We start from the raw sequence: 16581 nt of genomic DNA, 5'->3' as shown, positions 1-16581 counted from the left end.
GGCGAATCGTGACATTGCATAATGGCAGCTGCAAGTGGACTCGCGAGTGGCCAGGCGGACATGCAAGGCGCCGCCGACGTCTTCGTCTTCGTCTTGGCCGTTCCCCAGTCAAAGGTGGTGTACGGGTACACAAGGTACAACCACACACACACTGGTAGAAGCTGGTGTAGATGCCACACCTACGTGGAAGGTGCAACAGCTGGGACTGCGAAATTGATTCGCCGCCTAACGGCAGAGTGGCCGCCCGCCGATCTCCGTTCTCATTCACATCTAAATCCCCATCTTCATCTCGATCGCAACCCCATCAGTCAGCTCATCATCTTTAGTAGCTACCGCACACAGCGTTTACTGTGGGCTATATTCAATTTTTTGGGTCAACCCTAGCCTCCGAAATGGACGCCTCTGCACAGCAATAACCATTTCACATTTCCATATTCCAATACACAATACGAAATATTTATGGCTAATAAACATGGCACGAATTGAAAAGCCTGAAATTAATTAACTTTAAAGTTAGGTACCACTCCAAAGCTTCCATCTAAATCAATAAGACATAACTTTTTTAATAGGTAAATATTGAATGAAGTAGACAGATATGTATATTATGCTGATGCTGAAGATGAAGATAAATTGTCCCAAGTGACTTACTTTTATACTAATAAAACACTTTTTCCTTAGCTAAAATCTTTAGTTGAGTACTTTTTCTTGAGAGTATGGAAATTATAGAAATGATAATCAATTCTTGGGACAATTTTCTCCATGTGTTCCCTTGGCTTCGATTCTTGGTCCAGGTTGCAATTAGAATCTTTGTCGTGTCGCTGGCTTATCGCCGCACACTTTCCGACATTTTCGAGGTGTGTTCTCGGCCAGCTTTCTTCTGTCTTGCCAGCCCATTCTGGCCCATCTGAGACCATCCCATACCACACCATACCATACCATTCCGATTGCCATTCGCATTTCCCCTCCTGCAAGAGATAAAAAGAATATGTTGCGGGTATTTTTTCCCATTTCTCTTTCTAGGTTATCGCTTATAACAACTCGTACATGGCTCTTTTTTGTCATACTCCATGGACTGCGACTATGAGTTTAGTTAAGACGGAGTCATATAATAAAGGCGTTCCAAGGCATGCTCGGAAATTGTCCAACGTCTATATTTGGTGTCTATGCTGTGTTCTGGTCCTCCCCGAGCCCCAAGCCCCTGGATCCGGGGATCCGGCCATTCTGCTGACCACAACTTGACCACGGAGCCAAAGACTCGCCTTCGGAAGAATGGGAGTAGAGATGTGTGCCATGTTGACCCGTTTTTATTATGTTCAACATGCGGGAGCAGCGGGGAGGCGGGCGAGGAGGGGCCAACTGGAACGCTTGACATGTGCACCGAAGCCAATCCAAAACGCTGTTCAACATGGCCAAAATATTCGCAAATGCGGTCAAAGTTGAAAAGGTTGCCGCGAAACTGGAGTGAGTGCATCGCAGTTGGTCAGCGAGTGGATGACTGCTTGTTTGTAGATAAACAAATGTACCAGGACGCTACCGAATCGGAATCTGGAGTGTGCGAAGTTGTTTGTACTGGTAGCAATGGCCAAGATAGTTGCCACTTGCAACACATTTGGTTCATGTCGAGGGCGATAAAAGTTTATGGAAATGGGGAAATTGTATTCAAGTTGAATGTGGGATGGTGACCCCTTTAAAATTTTAAAGCTGTAAACCATAAAATAATTATGAATTGCATTAATACGATTATAAATCTACATGAAAATATTATGATATAAAAATGTCTAATTACCTTACACTTTGAAGGGTTATTAAATGGGTAAATGTTTTATGTAAAAAACCAAAGTAAATAATGTACTACTTATGATTGTACTTCTCATGATTTTATTTATGTTACTTGTATTTCCTGTTCCCGTTTTATCTAAGTGATAATCCACAGACGAATGCCAGAGCAGATCTCGTTAGGCCATTAGTTGATCATTAGCAGATCACACATAACTCATCTCGAAAAAAGTGGATCACTGGTCGCCACACTTTCCCGCACTTCGGCAGCAATTAGCCGCCGGATTGGAGAGCCATCAATTCCCAATTCGATTGGACGGATGCCGGGGCTACCGAAGAGCCTCTTCTCTTCTCAATCAGCCTCAATCAAAGATTGTCCGTTTGGTGGATGGACCGATGGACCGATGTACGAGTATAAACGATCGATCCCCTTAAAAGCGAACAAACGAAAATTGCGGCGAAATCGACGAATAATGCGCGAAACAAATAAATAATTGCCCGCTAAAAAGTCAAACAAATCTTCGGCTACACCAAAAAGGAGTAACAACAGCCAAATACTGACAATGTCGGAATTGCTATATATAAGCGGCAAATAATATTAACAGCGAACAAACAAACGCCGATCAATCAATCAATCATTTTCTCTCAGACGTCGATGGCGAAGACTCGAGGCTGGATTGAGTTGGATCCAGCCGGCTGGTCTTGCCCTATGGATTTGATATGGCCATAACCCATAAACCAGCCCCTTGTCTTCTTAGCCTTGTCTTCTGCCCGGTCTGGGCGGCTGTGCAATTAAATAAACGAAAGTTTTTCATTAATTTCGATTGCAGCCAGACGACACTTAGACCAGGGCCTCATCTTCCTCCTCCAGTTCCTTCCCCCGATCTTTGAACAATTCCAATTCATTAGCCACGCTTTGGCTGGGCTTTTGGGCCAGCTTGGCGATGGCTGGCTGGAAGCCTGTTTTCGGTGGATCTGGTCTTGGTCTTCGCCTTGGTCTTGGTCTTGGTCTTGGGTCCAAGACCTGATCCGCTCTGGAGTGGGGCGTGCTCTCGTGCTGCTCATAAATGTCTGATGGATGTGACGTGCCTTGATGTATTTCACTTTTCTTCTCCGCTTTTCCTAGACGCCAAGCTGGAGTTGTTAAGTGCCAGCACATACTCACGATGTTGCCGCCGCTGCCCAACAGCAACAACAAATAGTTGTTTGTTATTTTTCTAGTTTCAGAAATTTTCACATTACTATAAAGCAAAGAGAGCCCCGAGAGCTTGAGGTGAAAATAGAAAAATCGCTTGGCAAATGAAAAGCGCGAAAAACGCGCGTAGCGAACAAAGCAAACGAGCCGCTTCCCTCTTGCCAACACACACACTTTGCAGGGATGAGGGTAATAAGTTGGTAGGAAAACAATGCTGGTTTCAGTACACATTTTCCAAAAGCGTACCCGATTTCCCAAGTGCACACATCTTTAATTAGCGATTGTCAGTCTCATCCGTATTGACTCCAAATCAATAGGAGGTCTTCTGACTTCCACTCGTATTTTAAAAATATTTAAGTTAACTGCACTGGATTACTAGATAAACCCTTCTTTTAAATTTCTTCTTTCAGTATCTAGAAGATGGATAGTTAGTTAGTTAGTTTTTTTTAGTTGTCTATACGAGAATATTAGATGCTCCTAGGAAGACAAAGTATCCAAAGAGCATCTAATGTTCGCAGCAACTATTTCCGATCGCCGGCTTTCATTTGGTTTCGGTGTTTGCCATTTCATTTGTCGTCTTATCCGTCATAAGCTCTCCATCTCGGCTCAGTTAGGCCCAACTTGACTTGGGCAGCACAAGCAGCAAAAGGGAAAGTACAAATCGCACTTTTCCTAAGCACTTAGGGCTTGCCATCGGCACTGTCACAAGTCGGTGCAGCATTGGCCCAAGGATGCAACCCAACCCAGAAACAACCTCGAATCGAACCCAGCCCAGTTCGTAAAGCACATCTCAAGTTCGAAATGTGATTCACTTTGATTCACTTTCGCTTTTGTTGCGTTCGAAATTTATTTTCTTCGCTTTGTCTTGGCTATTTTGGTTGGGCGCAGTTGCTAAAAATTAATAGCTTTTTGTCGCGGTTAATACGCGCGTATATCCGCCGGCTGGAGCGACACACATTCTGTCCATATACAAACGTATACTCGCATATATACACATACTATATATATATCCAAGCCATTTGTACTCGAGGTTGGGGGAAAGCTGACTGCACTGTGGCCTCCAAGATTGCGTTGCAATTAATCATCGGACAAAACGCATTGTTCGCGTTCCCCAACTTTGGCGATGGGATCGGGGAACTCGGACGAACTTGGGGCTCTGGAGGTGGAAGTCGGACCCCGGGCCTGTCACGCACCGCTCTCGCCCAGGAACTGCCCATTCCTCGGACTCCGTCCGCTGCTCCCGAATATTAAAGTCGGTCATTGGCGCTTGTCCAGTGGGTTTTTTCATTGCTCCCTCCATTTCCACATACACTTAAGATGTTTGTTTCCTCGTTTTCGCATAGTTTTCTTGACCCAATTCTTACAGAGGATGAGGTGAAAAGCATTCCTTAAGCCTTCTTTCCGAACGAGTTATGTAATCTGCAAGAGAAGTTTACGATTCTACTAATGCGTGTTTATTGCCTATTACTTCCCTTCTATAATTTGCGTAAAAAGCTTAAAATTATATAAAAATACTGAAAAATAGGCAAAACACTAATCGTATTTTCAAGTTAATAAACCACTCCCGACCCAAAGTATTATTTTCCCAAAATTCGCTATGCATATAAACTTGGTTTTATGTAGTTTTATTATTATGTTTTCACTGTATAATAAACTTGGTTTGAATGCATGTATAAGATACATACACACCTTGTATCGAATATATCCTGTATATATATATTCTCATTATGTATGCATGTTGGTATGCGTAAGCGCGTATAAATTAATCGTAATCTTTATAGTACTTATGCAGATCGTACATTATCTACATGGTTGCTGCTCAGTTGATGTTAGTCCTCTTTAAATATACATAGTGGTGTATATGCATGTTTTAATTCGATCTTGAATCGTTTTATAAATCAGCTTAGTCATTATTATCAATATTTAGTGTTATTAATAATTAAAACTTTGCGAAATCCGCAGTTTCGCCTATCAAAAATTACACCTAATCAATTTTCGGTTAGTATTTTGGGGTATGGATCTGGATCTGGGTTTTGGGAACGGGCTTTATGTTTTTCTTTCTACAATACAAAAACAACTCAAGTTGCTCGACTTGATCTACGATCTGACTGGATATATCTCTCTCAGTTTCTCTCTTTATATAGTCATCATTTAAACAATTTTGTTTTATTATTTTGCTTTAGAACACATTGTAGTTTGCAGTTCGTGTGAGAGTGTGTTAATATATTGAAATCAAAAATTGTCTTACAAAAATCAGTAAACTTATAAAACTACTTTCATAGATTTCTTCCAACCCCTTCGGCGGGGGGAAAATGCTTCGATTTGGGATACTAGAGATGTTCACGATTTCCTCTGAGGCTAGTATACTCATTTTGCTCCAGTTCTCTAACAGTTTTTCTAAATCTTTGCTATAGATCTCTAGCTGGTTCCCCTGATTCGGGCTGACTTTATGTCTAACGAGTCTATCAAAAGGGTTCTTGGGTTGAAGTCGTTCAGTTAAAGTCGTTTCTCGGGTTGTATGTCTAGTAAGCCATGCTTAGGGTGTTCTATATTTTGTCTATGTATTGCTTGATCGATCTGAGATTGATATTGGCTAGCCTAGATGTCAGCCGCAAGCTTGGGGAGCAGAAAGCAAGGACCTCCGAGCTGTTCAAAGATAAAGTGATTGGTTAATTCGGAGCTATCTGATATCTCTCGTCGGCTTGAGCTGTTTCAGCTAGTTAGTTCGTTCCAAGTCGCGCTTTGGAATCACCACAAGTCCAAGACTCTAACCCAACTAGACCGACTGGCTGTTAACTGTCGGTCCTCCTCGAGTTCCACCTAACTCTGCCGCTTCTTTGGCATTTTATCGTTTCATTATCGCTTCGTTTTCAATTTGCTGCTTATTGTGTTCGATTGATAGGTTTTGTTTAACATTTAGAAGAGAGATTATGCTTTCATTTCTTTGCTTTCAGTTGAAATACCCGAAATTGATTTTATTTTATTATTTTTATTTACAAAATTTATTTTTACTTTCTTTTCGAAATATAAAATAACTATTTTGTTTCTTTTTCGTATTTTTTTTCTCAATTTTTGTTTTTATTGCGCATATAAAAATATCAAAAATTCTTTTTTTTCTGTTATATAATTTTTTTTTCAATCTTCCTTGTGGAACTATTTGTAAGTCTGTTGTGGTTGATTTCATATATCTTTTGCCTGACTTGCTTTAAGTATACAAAACTTGTTATGAACTTTTCAATGCCAAAAACTAAATGACAAAGTTAAATTTTTTTTTTGTGTCAAAGGTTTAACCTTTTCTGTGGCCTCGAAACGGAGATTTCCATTTTCCGCCCGACACATTTCGTTTCTGTTTGTGTTGCTTTATACCCTTGCAGGGGGTAGTATAACTTCAGTCAGAAGTTTGCAACTCAGTGAAGAAAACACCACCATCTTCTGAGTCGATTTAGAAATACCAGTCTTCTCGTCTGAAAATTTACCAAATGTCGTATAGCTCGTCTAACTTAGCTGCTGGAACCACCGGACATTTTTAGAAAATTCATATGAAAGTCGAAATAATTCCGTTGTCGCATACAAATAGCTTTCGACCTAGCATTTTTTACTAATCGTAATATAGATAGACAAATGTATTTTGTTAAAATCCGATGTCTGCGTCACATAGATGCCATAAAAACCGAGATAATGAATGAAGAAATCGACATAACTTTTTTTTAAATAACTAGTTCCAGTTTAAACTGCAAGGGTATAAAAGCTTCGGCTTGCCGAAGCTAGCTCTTCATTTCTTGTTATTACTTGTTTTCATTTAAAAATGTTTTTTTGCTTTTTTTTATAAATATGTACAAATATATTTTTCGTAAAAAATTATAATAAAAAATGGCGTCAATTGTAATTATTTTGCTGTTATTGTTTCGAAATATGTTTTTGTCTGAATATATCTTTTAGTTGTTTGCTAATTATTGGCGCCTATAAACTGCATTGATGTAAGTTTCCGTCGTTTATTAACTATTAGTTTGTTTCTGTTGTTGTAGTTTTGCATAAAGCACAGCACATTAGAGGCATTTTTAACATTATATATAACTCGTAATTGTTTCTGTTTCTTTTTTGCTTCTTTGGAGTATAAATAATGTAATGTAATGTACACAAGTGTTGCATATTGGGGCGGGGGTTGAGTGTGTATTTCGATTTGTTGCTGTTCAGTTAACTTAACTTCATGTTTGCTATAAGCTAAGTGTCTGTGTGTGAGTGCTGTCCGCGTGAATAATCTGTATAATCAATCAGCTCGAGCTCTCCTGGAGATGCGTTCCCTTAACATTCCTAGGACGAATGACCATATCCTACTACTAAAACGCATCGCCTGAGCCGCTTGGTTAAATGTTTAACTTGCGTTTAAAATTAACTAATCACTTGACGCGCGATGCCCCAAGTGTTATATTTAGATATATGTGTATAATCATATGTAGTAAATTATTTTCCTCGGCTTCGGCTGCTGCCCTCTCGTTCAACGTTCCCTTTTCTCGTTATAAAAATAAGTTACTATCAATTGAATTTTCTTATTATTGGTGTATATATAAACTAGCAAGAAAACCCTTTGCTTGCCTTCGTTATCATGGTATAATTATTATTTAATATATTCTTGCTTTTTGTTTTCTTTTGCCCATTTCTATATGTTATAGGTATAGTATAGTAATAGGTGATGAAGCAGAACATGATGTGTGCTTGTAAAAGTTTGTAAACTTGTTCTATTGCATCGATGCGAGACTTGTGGAAGTACTAATGTGCGACGAGGTGCCCAACGTGGAGGCCATGTCTCCTTGGTAGCTGAACTGTGGCGGCGAAACCAAAAATCGGATGAGCAAACGGTGACCCGCTTTGAGTGTATGCAATGAATCCTTACCTGCGGGAAAAGCGGTTCTTCGGCTATGGAGCCAAGCGGCCCAGTGGGGTCCGGCGGCGTTAGCTCCACACTCTCTCCCGTGAACTCCTTGTCGAAGTACCTTGTATCCGTATCGGACGTGACCTGAGGCTTGAAAGGCGGCGGTATCTATGCGAAAACAATTTACAATAATTTTTAAACAAGGCCCTCGGAAAAGTAATCCCCTAATACACACCTTTTTCAGCACCAGATCTGTCCAGTTAATACTCGCAAAGAAGGGATGTGATTGTATCTCCAGGACATCATCTTTGCCGCCGCCCAAACGCTTCTTGGGATCCTTGGCCAGCAGACCAGCTAGCAGACTTTTCGCCTCATCTGAGATATTGCGTGGGAACTTAACCTCCTCCATCAAAATCAATGTAAAGAGCACATCATGATCACGATTGTAAAACGGAAGACGACCACAGCTCTGTCAATAGATCCCATTTGATGATAATCGAATAAATAAGTGTAGTTCTAGTCTTACCATCTCGTACATAACCACACCGGTGCCCCACCAGTCCACCGCCTGGCCGTAGTCAGTATCGTCTAATACTTCCGGAGCCAAATACTCCGGTGTGCCGCAGAAGGTTTTCGTTGTGCGGCCGAAGGTGATGTCCTCCTTGCACAGACCGAAATCGGCGACCTTGATGTGGCCATCTTTGTCCAGCAAAAGATTCTCCAGCTTCAAGTCGCGGTAGATGATGCCCTGTGAGTGCAGGTAGCCGAGGGCCGAAATGATCTCTGCCCCGTAGAAGCGGGTGCGGTCTTCGGTGAAGACGCGTTCGTGGCTCAAATGCCAGAAAAGCTCGCCTCCGTTCACGTACTGCATTACGAAGCACAGGCGGTCGTTGGTTTGAAACGAATATTTAAGTGACTGCGATGGAAGAACAATATTTCAATCAGATATTCTCATTGAACTGTAGTTAAGAAAATCAATACTCACAATGAGGAACGGATGATTTGTGGACTTGAGCACACGACTCTCGGTCAGGGTGTGGGCCACCTCGTCCTTCTGTATGATGACCTCCTTTTTGAGAATTTTGATCGCGTACAGCTTGGCGGTAGCCTTCTCGCGGCACAGGATAACCTTACCGAAGGTGCCCTTGCCGAGCACCTTGAGGAACTCAAAATTCTCCAAAGTCTGCAACAAGATAAGGTTGAAGGGGTCAGTTCGATCACGCTCCAGGCCAGTGACTGACCAGCCCGCCACCACATACTTACCACTTTCTTAACGCCGCTGCTGTTGCAGGTGGTGCCCTGCACCGAGAACTGTTCGGAAAGCTCGACCTCGGCAATGCCGGCCATGTCCACGTCGGACATGTCTGTCTGAACCGATGGCGACATGGCCACCTCGCCCACATCAATGAGCCGGCTGGACACATTGCGAATGGCCTCCGTCCACTGCTGACGCTCCAGTTCCGTATCCACGGCGAATGTCCGCTCGATGACCGTGGTCCATTGCAGGCCGCGGATGATAAAGGTGAAGGGCTTGGGGCGGTCCACGGTCATGATCTGGCAGCCGCGCACCGTGAAGTTGTTGAGCAGGGCTTCCGAGGCCGTGCTGGCACTGTCTGCCGGCTTGCTGCGGTAGCCTGTCAGTCGTCCGTCCGAGTGGAGCACAAAGTAGCGTTGACGCCAGGTCTTGATGTGCTCGCCTCGCTTCATTAGCCAGCCCTCCTTGACCGGCTGCGCCTTGATCGTCAGCGAGAGGTCCACATTGGTCAGTTTGGGCACATCGAAGGGGCTGTGCATCGACATGGTTACGGATCGGTTTGTATTGGCCAAGGGGCTCTTGTCTAGCCAGGATGGCTGCCTCCAGCTGAGGTTTTCTCCGCCGCTGCGGTTTATGTCGACGCTGGTGCCGCTGCTGATGGTGCTGGACGATTCCGGGATCCTAGATCCTTGCGCTGGGGCGCTGGCCAGGGAAAATGGTAGATAATTCGTGTTGAGGCTGTTCCAAAAACCCTAATGACAAGCAAATGGGGTACCTATAAAATATAAAGAACAATTAGAAGAATACCTATTTAAAATTATAAAACATCGACAAACGTTATAAAATATAAAAAAAAATTTATATCTAAAAGAGTTTATCCTGCTGTATCCAGTTTATAACAAATGCTAAAGGCAGCCATTTTTAGCACTTGAAGATAGGGAATCGTAACTTAACAAGTTCAAAGTACAATTAAATAATTGTTTCCCTTATGACGCTGATCCACAAATCCTAGAAATGTCCGACACAAGTTACCTTAACAGGGGGAAATAAAGAACTGAAAGGGTGCCGATTATATCCAGGTACATCCCCCAAAAAGCGCTTATCTCACGCTGGTAGTAAACAATTGTTATTGTCATTTTGCATGTTTATGACAAATGCAGTTGGCGCTTGCGTCAGCAGCTGGGGCAAAGCATTCGCGGCATTTCCGCTGCCATACAAAAAGGGATCGCAGTGGATCCGATTGGAGTGGATCCGATTGGATTGTGTTGGATTGGTTCTTAGTCACTGGCCCACATGCAGATGTAGGCGCCATCGTCGCCTGCTTTTTTTATATTGTTGCGGCTGGCACTTTCGGCTTCAAACGAAATTCCCCGCCATGTTACGCAGCAACACAGCAATACAGCGATACGAGCGAAAATTGTTTGCATTTTGCGCAAAATGAAATCAAAACAAGTCGACGACGGAGACGACTGTTCATGAACTTATATATGTATATAGGCGACACACACTGCCAGCACTCACACTCGCACAGCTGTGCAAAAGCATATTCATTTACAATTTGCGCAAATGTCAACGACGGATGGCCGCCGGCTGTACAAATTTCGCTATCTATCTAAAACTGTAAACAAATGTACATAAAATAAAAATCGACAAAATATACACACACTCGCAGGCACTCGCACACTCAGACAATTTACACAGACAGGGCTGCATTGCAAAGTGCGAGGCCAGACTGTGGATGCGAGGGGGAGGGAGACAGACAGTACGCGTGTCTGCCACAAAGGTGTGTGTGTGTACAAGTGTTTGAATGTGTGTGAGTGTCTGGCCGTGTGGGTGTGAGTGAGTCTTGAGCTAGTGTGTGTGTGTGTGTGGGCAGCGGCGACCTAGCAGCGCAACATGTCAAATCACTTCGTGGAAATGGTGGAAATGCTTGCGGAAAAACTAAAAAACCCACCTAGTTTTGGAAAAAGAACGCGACTTTTGCTTTCACTACTATTTGTTTTTTAGCTCGTTTTGGTCTTTTGCTTTTGATGGTGACGGCAGCGACAACGTCACGGGCCTTATTATTGTGCGTGTGTTGTTGCTGCTGCTTCAACTGCTTGGTGTTGTTGTTGTGTTAAGGTGCCGTCTGGCAGAGGACGGAACGGAACACACACACACACTCACTCGCGCACTGGAAAACACGCAGATTCAGCCTATTAATGCCACCCGAAGGTTTCCACTCGCTGTTTTTTGGCCTTCCAACGCGACGCGCACCAATTGCAATTGCTTAAAACCTATTTTTCATAAAAACAATAACGCACACAGGCACAATAAATTTTCCATGTACCGTTTGGTTTTTACGCTTCACTTTTTTTCGATTGTATCCCAGTGGGTATATTTAGTATTTTTCTGAGCTACGAAAATACGCTTTGTGGGAAAGACATTTCTCTCTGGTAACACTGTTCCATTTCCCTGAACTGGTTCCCTTTTCAGAAACGGTCACCCTGATGATCATCGGGTGTATTAAATTAATTTTTTATTTACAAAAATAAATCACTCACTATTTATGGGATTGGCTGAGAAATTTGTTTCACAAAAATTTTATTTTTTACAAATAAGTAATTAGAAATCACGGCTTCCGCCACATTTTTAATTAATGCTTAGGTCCCAATGCAGCTCTTTAAAAAAGTTCCTAGCCTATTTTTAACAAAAGCCCCTAAAGCACAATTTTTCCGATCAATTATATTTTATACAAATTTTACACATATTTTTCTATGATTAAAATAAAATGCGGCTACGAACTAAAATCAAAGTCGATGTATTAATACAACGACGATTATTTAAAAATGATTTTTAATTAAATTTTATAAACGTATTTAAGAACAAAAAAATATGTTTAAGCAATGACCTAATATTTTTCTAGTTAAAATATCTGGGATCACTTAAATTTCGGCAATTAACAACACTAACCGATTACTTTTAACGGCTTCCGGCTTGGACATTTTCGCAATCCTACGGTTCGAGTCTGTGATTTAATATAGCGAAGTTTTCAACCGCTTTATAGAAAAATAGCCTATTTTTTGCCAACTTCTTTTTAAGGCGTTTTGGTATTTCTGGTTCTCAGAAGTGGGGGCACACTGCTCAGATTTGTTTATGCAGAACGCGAAGTCTTGAGCCGAAAAAGCGAAAAAAAAATAGCAGAGATAAAAGTGCCCAAGTGGCAAAGAATAAGGTAAAGAACTTGTAATCCGATCGGAATGCAATGTTATGCCTGCCACTCCCGTATTAACAACTGAAACTCCAACGCGCATATGTGTGAGGGCCTGCAAAGTGTGTGTGTGTTATCAAAAAAGGCGTAGAAAAGTGCAAAAACAAAGGTGTTATTGACTCGCAACTTTCTTTTTCTGCCTTTCGTGTGTATCTTTGTGGGCTGTGGCTAAACATTAGCCGAATAATACCAATTCGAATCGCATAAGTAATGAGGCACCATCGAGTGCATTCAATTAGTAGGAGAAATGGAAATGGAAAATTGGAAGAGATGTGCGAGAGACTGCAGTCTGGGCCAATCAATACTAATACCAATGCAGTCACGAGCCCCCCTTTTGTTTCTGTGTATGTGTGTGTTCGTGTGAAAACAAAACAAATGTGTGCTGGCTGTGGAAAAGAAAGCGCATAATTGAATAATAAATAATAACAGAAACAGGGCAAATGGCAACGACTCAATGACAAAAGCAAAGCCGCCACCGCAGCACAAGAAATGTGGCTGCAAAAGTGAAGAAAATATGCCATTGTTTATGTGATTTGCAAATGTGCAGATTTACACATATACGGTTGCAAGATAACTGTTGTTGTGCGGGCGGGTGCATTGCTCGGCAGGGCCTTCCGTTTGTAAGAGTGAGACAGCTGTAGGCAGAGAGCAGGACAGTGGGACAGGGGCGGATCCAGTGGGAATATCTAAGAAAATACATAGTTCCTCCTTTTTGATGACTTCGTATTAATAATACGATAATAAATGAGTTTTTAATAACGATCATATGATTAATAGTTTTTAATCCGCAGAATAAACCTATGATTACATTTTTTTTGTTAAGTCATTGAACAGAAAATTATTTTTGTTTAAAAAAAAAGAAATTTTTGTTTTCTTAAAATAAAATAAAGCTGTTATTGAATATTATTCTTCATATTATATATTTTTAACTTTCAAATAGTTTGTCCGTTTTGTATGGTTGCGATCCGCCCCTGAGCAGAGAGCAGAAGCGTAAGAGAGCAGTGCAAATCAAATTAGTCCAGACTTTTGGTCACGCCCTTGAACTTTGCGTTAACCCACTATCAACCCACTCTGCAGTTAGCACCTAAGGACCCCACACACACACCACCACACAAGATGTTCAACTTTATGAAAAAGAGTGCCGGCGATGAGGAGAAGGAGCGCCGCAAGCGCGAGAAGAAGCTACGCAAAGAGGCTAAGGGCACCACTGGTGGACAGGGAATTGGCGGCGTTACTGGCGTCACCGGGAGCATGAGCACCGACGAGCTTCTTCGCTTGGATGAGGTGCGTCGTTCGCTTAAAATCCGAGGACGGCGCAAGGAGAAGGAGAAGCTGCCTAGTGGAATTACGGCGGACTACAGCGCCGACTTCTTCGCCGCCCTTAATGCGGACGCAAATGGTGGAAGCAACGGGGGAGCAGCGAGCGCTGCAGATCCCGAGCAGGATCGTGGCAATGAGGAGATTGTAGCATCTGTGATGACGCACATCGAGAGCCGAGCGTCCAACGGCGCCGCCGTGAGTGTCAACTACAGCGAGGTCACACATTCCCTGCTCTCCGGCGGACTTAAGGTGAGTTCCTCGTTTGCACCGAAAAATCGAAGTTAATTCTATGTATCCTTCCTTTAGAGTCGCTTTCTGCCGCCTATACCCCCGAAACCACCTAAGCGTGGCATCCTAAAGGGTTCGCGCAGCAACATGACCAATGTGCACGAAGAGATTAGCTTTGCAGGCGGCGCTGGAGGAGCCGGCGGCACTCCAGAAATGCTCTTGCGAAACACCTTCCAGAATGAGTTGCTCTATGAGGGAGCCGGTAGAGGGGCAGGTTCGATTGGCTCCAACTCCAGCCAACATGGCACCTCTTTCACTTCCGTGGAGAGCTTGCGCAGCGATGGAGAACAGCCGGGTGGTCAGCAGCGGGCCATGACTCTGCCGGCCAACGCCCGGTATGGGGCCACTCCCCAGGGCAACAGCCAGGGATCCCACCTCCACGTGCTCACCTCGCCGTCGCCCAGCGCCGACAGTCTCACAGATACCACAAACTCCTCGTTCGCCACACCTCCCTTCTCGCTGAGTCCCGTTGGCGAGTCGCAGGGCATCGACCGCTGGGCCCGCGTCCATGCCTTCGAGGATGTGGAGCTTCCACTGCCACCGGTGCAACTGGTGCAGCTTCCACCGCCTAGACAGTTGATCATCAGGCGGCAGAAGTCACCGCGGCAGGACTTCGGCTTCAGCCTGCGCAAAGCCATCTGCTTGGACAGAACAGAGTCTCTGACTTCGCCCATTTTTAGGCCGGTTATATTCGCCGAGCCAGGTGCTGGGGGCGGAGCCACAGGTCTGCTGCCTGGGGATCGCCTCATCAAGGTCAATGGAACGCCAGTCGGCGACTTGTCGCGAGAGATCATCATCGAGATGATACGGAACAGTGGCGATGCTGTGACAGTGGAGGTATGTATGAATTCCGGGAAATCACTAATCCCTTTCTCAAATTCTAGAAGCAAACATTCGATAAGAAGCATTATGATAAGAACTAACATTGGTGTCTTTATGTTATGAATTGTACCTAGCGTTGTCTAAGAATTCTCTTTATTCAGGTCTTGTTAAATTAATGTATATTTTATTTCTCTAAAATCTTTGCCTTCTACTTGGATTCTATTGACAAAGTATTAAAACACATAAAATTATGAAAATACATCTTTCTTGTAAGCTTGTTTCTGACCTTTGAATACCTTATCATTTATCCAGGTCCAACCAGTCGCTGAGTTGGTGGAGCTTAGCAAGCGATGCATGGCACCCAGCACGGCCACCGTGGAGGAGATCGATCATTCCATTACCAACGGCAACTGCAATACCCTCAGGCGCAGTGCCAGCAAGCGCTTCAAGCGTCAGGTGAGTCTCGATCGCATCCATTAGTGGGTCCAGCGCACACACGTGATTGATGGAGCTGACTGCCCGTCATCGCAGCATTGCAATGAGCCAAACCTCGGGGCTTTGGTTGCATAACAACATTATCCATTAGTATGTATTGGACTGTGATCAATTATGAAAAGCTCAGGTGCATCTCTGGAATTATTTACGATCTTAAGAATGATGTTCTAAGCTGAGAATTTGTTAAGTCGGTTTTGTTGTTCTTTATGCAATTAGAAAGGTATAGTTTGCTGACTAAGATAGCTCTTTGGTATTCCCATTAGGCGTTTCCCGTTTAAGTTCAGTTTCCGTTCGCAAAATTTTTTTTTATTTATTTACAACCTTTTCTTATATGACTCAATGTCAGTTTTGCGGAATGTAGTTAACTAGTTATTTTGTTTGAGATAAGAGTGAGTTATGTCATAGGTAGTAACTGTTGTGGCCAATTATTTTTGGTATTCATTGGGAGTCTACATTCCTGTAGAGACATCTGAAGCCACTTCCCTAATACCCTTTTCCGATTTTATTCTAAAGTTTTAAGTAAAACTCATTAAAATTTTAAGAAAAATCAAATGAGTTATGAGTTTGTACATTTAAAATATCTTTGGAGAGCATTCCATAATCGCATATTTCCTTATCCATCTTGTCGGCTGCAATTCTTATTGACTTGTTGACTATGCTAGAAACGTGTTTGACATTTTCTCGGCGTGTTTAACTTGCACAAATATTGTGAAATGTGGTCGCCAGCTCAGGCTCTCGATCTTAGCCAGCGATCTATTCACCTATGTGTGTATCTATCTATCTGTCCACATATCCAGCTCGGCCTGGCCCTTTCTATAAATATTTACGTGTATGAAGTTGGTGGAGCAACTTGGGTGGGGTGGTGCTAAGGCGTTGACATATTTCACCGCCTTACTCGCTTCCATTGAAGAACATGAAAATAAAACCAAACCGATTTGGCAACACTGTGGAAAAACTCGAACTGCATTTGGTATGCACTTTATGCCTTTTAACATTCGGCAGCAGCAGCAGCAACCCACTTCGAAGCGTCCAAAAGACGGCGATCCGTGGATTTTCACGATCCATGAGTTTGCCTTCGGCTAAAGCACCAAGCAAGCAGCGCAGCCAGCGTCGACTGCTACGCCGACTGCGACTTCAGCAGCGACTGCGGCTGCAGCTGTGTGTGCATTTCTACACCCACTTGGGGCTGCCTACACAAATATCAGGCAAAGCCACAACAAAACATGAAAGAACTCAATGGAGGCAAAGTCCAGACTTTCAGATACCTATTACTCCCTTCCTGGAGTGAGAATTTTATATCTTATACAATC

The 16581-nt window shown here is 43.1% G+C and overlaps 2 protein-coding genes across 4 annotated transcripts in view; one reads left to right on the top strand and one right to left on the bottom strand.

Annotated features, from left to right (window-relative positions):
* Positions 1 to 4580: 4580 nt before the first annotated feature.
* Positions 4581 to 11495, bottom strand: LOC108097668 (RAC serine/threonine-protein kinase). Of its 3 annotated transcripts, none has more exons than XM_017200143.2 (7): positions 11426 to 11495; positions 9105 to 9871; positions 8827 to 9024; positions 8368 to 8757; positions 8077 to 8310; positions 7863 to 8009; positions 4581 to 7791 (listed from the first exon to the last, which is right to left on the bottom strand). In XM_017200143.2, the coding sequence occupies exons 2-7, from the start codon at positions 9639 to 9641 to the stop codon at positions 7708 to 7710; spliced, it is 1590 nt and encodes a 529-aa protein (XP_017055632.1). In that variant the 5' UTR covers positions 9642 to 9871; positions 11426 to 11495; the 3' UTR covers positions 4581 to 7707. The 3 variants fall into 3 exon arrangements, with proteins under 3 accessions (XP_017055632.1, XP_017055623.1, XP_017055614.1); XM_017200134.2 differs by having other exon boundaries at positions 11400 to 11487; XM_017200125.2 differs by having other exon boundaries at positions 11051 to 11465.
* Positions 11496 to 12203: 708 nt separating this feature from the next.
* Positions 12204 to 16581, top strand: part of LOC108096604 (unconventional myosin-XVIIIa) — a 33216-nt gene continuing 28838 nt past the window's right edge. Inside the window, exons 1-4 of the mRNA XM_017198311.2 lie at positions 12204 to 12310; positions 13424 to 13915; positions 13973 to 14791; positions 15089 to 15232. Of these exons, the coding sequence (XP_017053800.1) occupies positions 13463 to 13915; positions 13973 to 14791; positions 15089 to 15232 (1416 nt within the window). The 5' untranslated portion in view covers positions 12204 to 12310; positions 13424 to 13462. The remainder of the gene's footprint in view (positions 12311 to 13423; positions 13916 to 13972; positions 14792 to 15088; positions 15233 to 16581) is intronic.

The sequence above is a fragment of the Drosophila ficusphila genome, unplaced genomic scaffold (genome assembly GCF_018152265.1).
Source record: "Drosophila ficusphila isolate 14025-0441.05 unplaced genomic scaffold, ASM1815226v1 contig_791, whole genome shotgun sequence".
NCBI classification, from domain to species: domain Eukaryota; kingdom Metazoa; phylum Arthropoda; class Insecta; order Diptera; family Drosophilidae; genus Drosophila; species Drosophila ficusphila.
This window is presented reverse-complemented; position numbering and strand designations above follow the sequence as displayed.

What these genes read in the sequence shown, in the direction of transcription:
- LOC108097668 (XM_017200143.2), bottom strand. Translation starts at nt 9,641, where the DNA reads ATGTCGATGCACAGCCCCTTCGATGTGCCCAAACTGACCAATGTGGAC. An exon ending in GTGTGGTTATGTACGAGATG is followed by an intron (nt 8,311 to 8,367) that starts GTAAGACTAGAA and finishes ATCTATTGACAG; the next exon opens with AGCTGTGGTCGTCTTCCGTT. An exon ending in CAGATCTGGTGCTGAAAAAG is followed by an intron (nt 8,010 to 8,076) that starts GTGTGTATTAGG and finishes GTTTTCGCATAG; the next exon opens with ATACCGCCGCCTTTCAAGCC.